The 5,711-nt window shown below is 50.5% G+C and overlaps 1 protein-coding gene across 1 annotated transcript; it reads left to right on the top strand.

Moving 5' to 3' along the window:
* The first annotated feature begins 3,496 nt into the window (after positions 1 to 3,496).
* On the top strand, positions 3,497 to 4,895 carry LOC146767499 (inositol 1,4,5-trisphosphate receptor-interacting protein-like). The gene has a single exon (XM_085578476.1). The coding sequence runs from the start codon at positions 3,702 to 3,704 to the stop codon at positions 4,893 to 4,895; it is 1,194 nt and encodes a 397-aa protein (XP_085434602.1). The 5' UTR covers positions 3,497 to 3,701.
* Positions 4,896 to 5,711: the final 816 nt, after the last annotated feature.

Here is a 5,711-nt window from a genome sequence, read left to right as displayed (position 1 = left end):
GGAGATGAGCCTGTGCCCTCCCCAGCACAATCCTGCTTTCCTCGAGGGCTCTCATCTGTAGCAGCTCTCCACAAGATGAACACACACAAATGGACAAGACTCTTCAAAGGACTGCTAAGAATTACATTTACCATAAGATAATGTGGCCCATGGTGATTATAGCTCTGTCTTTTAGGAACAAGCTGGATGCACCTGCTGGCAAAAGTGTGCATAGGCTCATAAAGGCTTAAATCACTAGTGATTAATTCTCTGGTATGATACCTCCTTCTTCAAATTAGAAATAAACATTTAATGCTAAGGAGCAGCATATTCTTAACCTGATAGTTTTGCTTCTGTACCAAGTATATTCTGCTCCTTGGGGCTTTTTTTTTAATGGTATTATTTGTTATTAGCTTCATAGCTGGCATTTTTAAAAGTCATATGTTAACATATGTGCTGCTAAATAATTCCTTATATGCACAGAATATATAGTTACATAAGTAATGTCATCTATAATGGTGAAAGCACACACTTCTCCATCTGCAGTTCTTTCTACCTTTAATGGAAAAAATCCTACAGAAAGTATAATATTTTAACTCTTTAACCCATTTTTTTATCTGTATTTAATCCCATTATAATACATTTTTACTGGAAAAATAAGAAGATTAATATTTTGCTACAATTACTCCCTAATGTCATATTCCCTAATAAAATCCTTAGCCAATTATTTCATTGAAAAAAACCACAGCCTTCCAATCTGTAAGTGTATTAGCCAACTGGGACATGGTTTTTTGGCTGGGTTTTTTCCTTTTCTTTTACTTCTTACAGGCAGAGAGGTGGAAGGCTGATGAGGAGCCAACTATAAATCATTCATTTTCAAAATGATGTTTTGATCAACCTCTGGAGCTGAGGAAATGATCATTGCAGCCTTTGGATGTGGTCTAAATTATGCCACAAGCTGTGGTTCCCTAAGTGACCATACAACACCTGCAAACTGCACATTCCTGCCATTATTTTCTTATTACTCTGATAATCCAATCTTTTCCAGTATTCTTATCTGGAAGGTGATAGCTTGAATGGCAGAAAGGGTAAAAGATAAAATCAGGATTTGAGATTTTTATTTTACAGGAACAAATTTCTGTGTTTTCCCAGTCCTGTTAATAAAACCATGAAAATTCTGAGTAATTTCTGCCATATCCACAACAGGCTGTTTCACTGTTTTTTTCTCCAAGTCCATTCAGTAGATATTATTCCAGCACAACTGGAATAATGTGTCAGTGGAGATTCCTTCTTCTCCTTCCCTTGGATAAGTTCCTCTGGGACAGGATTGCCTTAAGCACCAGCAGACAGCCAAACCAGGGATGCCATAAGGAAAGCAGTGACTTGTGCTGTTATTGACCTTTGGAAAACTGTGCCTCTGGAAAAGCAGTACCAGCCTATTGCAGCAAAATGAGACTACACAAGGAGCTATAAAAACAGCTGGATCTTATCACCTCCATGTGGAAGAGATAAGCATAGTCTGAGGCATTGAGGTACCTCCAAGAGCAAGATACAGGACAAGGGACACTGATTCTCACTGATGACTCAGGTTAGTCCACAGGAACCCTCTAGTTGTGATAAGTTCTGGCTTTTTTCATTAGATATTAATTCCCATTTTTCCAGGTAGTGACACTGGCTGTGCAGGGTTGTGTGCAGGAGCCTGTTAAAGGTGTATGAGCCAGCTCTGCGTAAAAAGCAGAAGCCAGGTTTTGCATGGTGTGGAGGCACCAGCTGCCACCAGTTCTGGACATTAGGAAATATTTCTTCACTAAAAGGGTGGTCAGGTGTTGAAACAGGCTACTCTGGGCAGTGGTGGAGTTGCCATCCCTGGAGGGATTTAAAGGACATGAAGATGTGCCACTTCAGGACAGGGTTTAGTGGGGGCCTTGGCAGTGCTGGACCTCATCTCAAGGGTCTTTTCTAACCTACATGACTGTAGGATTCTGTGTTCCCTCCACTTGGGACCTCAGGTCCCCACCACCTCGACAAGAGAGACTGAACACAGGGTATGCATCCATCCTGCTGACATCCCCCTTGCTCTTAGGAGAGGAGGCTCATGAGATGTACAGCTCTGCACATGGTGAATGACACAAACTTCTGCCCTGCCAGTCCTGGCACATGTGCAGCAAGGCTAAGGAAAGCTTTTGAGGTGTCTAGAAACTTGCATTTGGAACAGAAATTCTTCAGAGATATGATATTGTCCCCAGATATCCTCACTAGAACTTCCTGCAGTATTTTCAGAACTGAGTAAATCCAAGTCGGACTTCTGTATGAACTCAGCTGGATTTATAGAATCCATTGAAATAACTGACCTAATTACTGCAAAGGTCAAAATTTTAAAGATATGGTCAGAGAGAGATTGCATGTGATGTTTCATTAGGTGGGGCAACCATCAGTTCAAATGTCACGGCTCTGTCCATTGGGTTGGGATCATGGACCATGTATAGCCCTGGTGCCCAGGTCAGTCAGTCCATCCAGGGTCAGTCAGCCCATTCCAGCATCTGTCAGTCCATGCCAGGATCAGTCAGTCAGTCCATGCCAGGGTCAGTCAGTCCATCCCAGGGTGTGTCAGTCCATCTCAGTGTCTGTCAGTCCATGCCAGGGTCAGTCAGTCCATCCCAGGGTGTGTCAGTCCATCTCAGTGTCTGTCAGTCCATCCAGGGTCAGTCAGTCCATACCAGGACCCTCCTTGGGTCTGGGGTCAGAGGGGCTCAGGGCTCCTGGGGGGTTCCAGGTGCCCAGAGAGGCTTTGGGGATGTGCCTGGTGCCCAGGGTTTTCTGGCACACTGTTGCAGGGATGGGGCCTCGGGACACTCTTGATGTCTCCGGGTGTCTTGGGTGTCTCTTGTCCTTCCATGGGGCACAGCCCAGCCAGTGGATGACCAGGGGTGGCTTGGGCTGCCCACTTTGTCAGGAGGGCCCAGGAACTCCTGCCCAGTGCTGTTGTACGTGGGGTGATGTCGAGAGCTCGCTGAGGGTTGGGGATGGGGTCTGGGACTTGTCAGCTAGGGGATGAGGCTCTGGTGGCTGTGACATCACAGAGGATGGGTCACAGAGGATCTGTCCCTAGGGACAGCACCAGGCAGCCCCACTGCAGCTGGGCTTGGGTGATTCGTGTGTGCAGTGCACGGGGAAGGCTGGGGTAGGCGGGGGACTGGACAGAGCCCAGGGGGTTCCTAACCCTGAGTGGGGGCTGAGCCCTTCAGAGCAGGGCAAGGTCCTGCCCTTGGGGCTGGGAACAGTGGGACTGGGGCTCTCTGTGCTGCTTTTGGGCCTGTCCCTGCTTTGCCAAGAGACCCCCTGGGACTCCTGCAGTGGGTTTGGACTTGGTGCAGCGATGCCCAGAACCCACTGAGCAGGGGGTAGGGTTGAAGTCTGGGGTTTGCCAGCTCTGGTGGCTGTGACATTGCAGAGAACAGGTGACAGTGGGAGCCATCCCCAGGGACAATACCAGGCAGCCACCCTGCATCCCCTCCTTGGGCACCTGGTGAGTGCACATGCACAGGGAAGGCTGGGATGGATGGGGAGTGGGACAGATGCCCAGGGGGGTTTCTAACTCTGAGTGAGACCTGGGCCCCTCAGGGCAGGGCAGGGTGCCACTCTCTGGGCTGGGGGACAGAAGGGATCAGGGCTCCCAGTGGTGCCAGAGAGGCTCTGGGGATGTGCCAGGTGCCCCTGGCTCCATGGAATGCTCCAGCATGGCAGGGATGGAGCCTCAGGAGACTGCTGAGGTGTGTCTTGCCCTTTCCTGGGGCACAACCCAGCTGGGGATGACCATCAGGGTGGCCTGGGCAGGATGGGCCCTGTGCTGTCCCTGCCAGGGTCTGTGGTCCCTTCAAGTCTATTCATCTCTCCTGGATAAACTTTTCTCCCATGTCCTCCAGGCCATGGCTGTAACAATCATCGTTCTGGCTGTGCTGGCTATCCTGCCTGGGCAGACAAAAGATCCACAGACTGATAAGGCCATGGTCCAGCAGATGCAGCAGCATGAGGAGTTTCTGCAGCAGGAGATGATGCGGCTGCTGCAGGAAATTGGGTGGATCAGGTCCCCACAAGAAGCCCCACTCCTCTCTGGGTTGCAGCTCTGTCTCTTCTGGGCTGCTGCAGCAGTCATGCTCGTGGAGGTCTGCTGGCTGGCCTGGCAAATCAATTTTGCCCCTTGCAGCTGCCGTGGGCAGGACAGTACTAGCAGTGAGGAAGAAAATAGCAATGAGGATGAAAAGCTCAAAGGAGCATGCCAAAGGGTCAGGTTGCTTTCTGTGCCCAACCTATTTCCCGTGCAGGAACTGTCTGACATGTGCAGGGATGTGAAGAAGATGATGCATGACGTCCTCCGTGTCTGCCGAGTGCTTTCCAAGGACACTTTCATGCCGGAGATGCACCCGGCGACCGTGAAGAGCAGCACCCATGAATCCTGGAGTATCTTCAAGGATCAAATCTTGTACCAGCTGCTCGTGTTCCTGCAGCCACCCTCCAGGCACTCTTTCAGGCTGGAGCTCTATGGTGGGACATGTCTGCCAGAGAGGTGCTCCAACATCCGTGTGGTGCTGGAGTGCACCTGCTTGAGGAAAATGGAGAATGTTCCGTGTTTTGTCCACCCCTCCGAGACGAAAGAGACGGGCCAGCGCTCACCCCTGCTGCAGAACCTCTGCACAGGCTCCTACTTGGACGTGGAGGAAATCGCCTGCTGGGTGCAGAACCTGGTGCCGACAGCCTGGGAGCGCCTGCCCCAGTGGCAGGACTGGCAGCTGACGGTGCTGCCCAGCTCCCACTCCTGCCGGCTGCTGCTGAGCGGCCCCTGCGACATGCAGCTCTGCGCTGTGCTGGTGTTTGCCGTGGAGCAGGGCTGCCCAGGCACCTTCCTGATCCTTCAGTGAGAGTGGGCAGCGTCCCCAGGTGCTGCTTTGGGCTGGGGCTGGGTGGGGAATCGGGAGTAGACACAGACAGACAGCTGAGCTCAACTGCCCAAAGGGATCTGCCGGATCCCATATGTGTTGTGTAATCACAGTCAAGATGATCTGTTCCAAATTCTTGCTGGGCACCAAAGTCAGGCTGACAGGCCTGGAATTCCCTGGATTCTTCTTTCAGCCCTTGTTGATGGGCCTCGCATGGCAGCTCCAATTCTTAGCCAGGACTGATGATGAATGCTGGAGAGGGGCTTGGGGAGCTCTTCCTCCTCCTCAGGGGCTCCATTCTGCTCCACATCCCTGTCTACCAGCTTAGGGGACCAGTTGCCCTGAGGACAACTGTTCTTACTGTTGAGGACTGAGGCAAAAAAGGTGTAAAGAACCTGTCTTTTCTCTCTTTGGTGTCTGTGTTTTCCCCTGGGTCAAGTAAAGAACAGACCTTTTCCTTGGCCCTCCTTTCGCCATTAATGTATTTATAAAACCACTTTTTATTATTCTTTACAGAAGTGGCCAAATAAGTTCTGAGCTTTTGCCGCTCTGATTTTCTTTCTACCTGACTTAAAAAAACATCCATAAACACTTCCTGAGCTGCCCGCCTCTTTTTCCAGAGGTGGTTCCCCTGGTGGGCTCACCAGCTATGCCAGGAGGTGAAGTTCTCATCCACACACTCTGGGGCCCTCCCAGGCTGCCCCTGCTGTGTTGGGTTTCCAGCAGACACCCGGCAGGTCCCTCCTTCTTCCTTCTTTCTCCCTCTTTATGAATTGATGGAATACAGTATGGAATATC

This window comes from Lonchura striata, chromosome 4 (assembly GCF_050655825.1).
Source record: "Lonchura striata isolate lonStrDom1 chromosome 4, ASM5065582v1, whole genome shotgun sequence".
NCBI lineage: Eukaryota > Metazoa > Chordata > Aves > Passeriformes > Estrildidae > Lonchura > Lonchura striata.
This window is presented reverse-complemented; position numbering and strand designations above follow the sequence as displayed.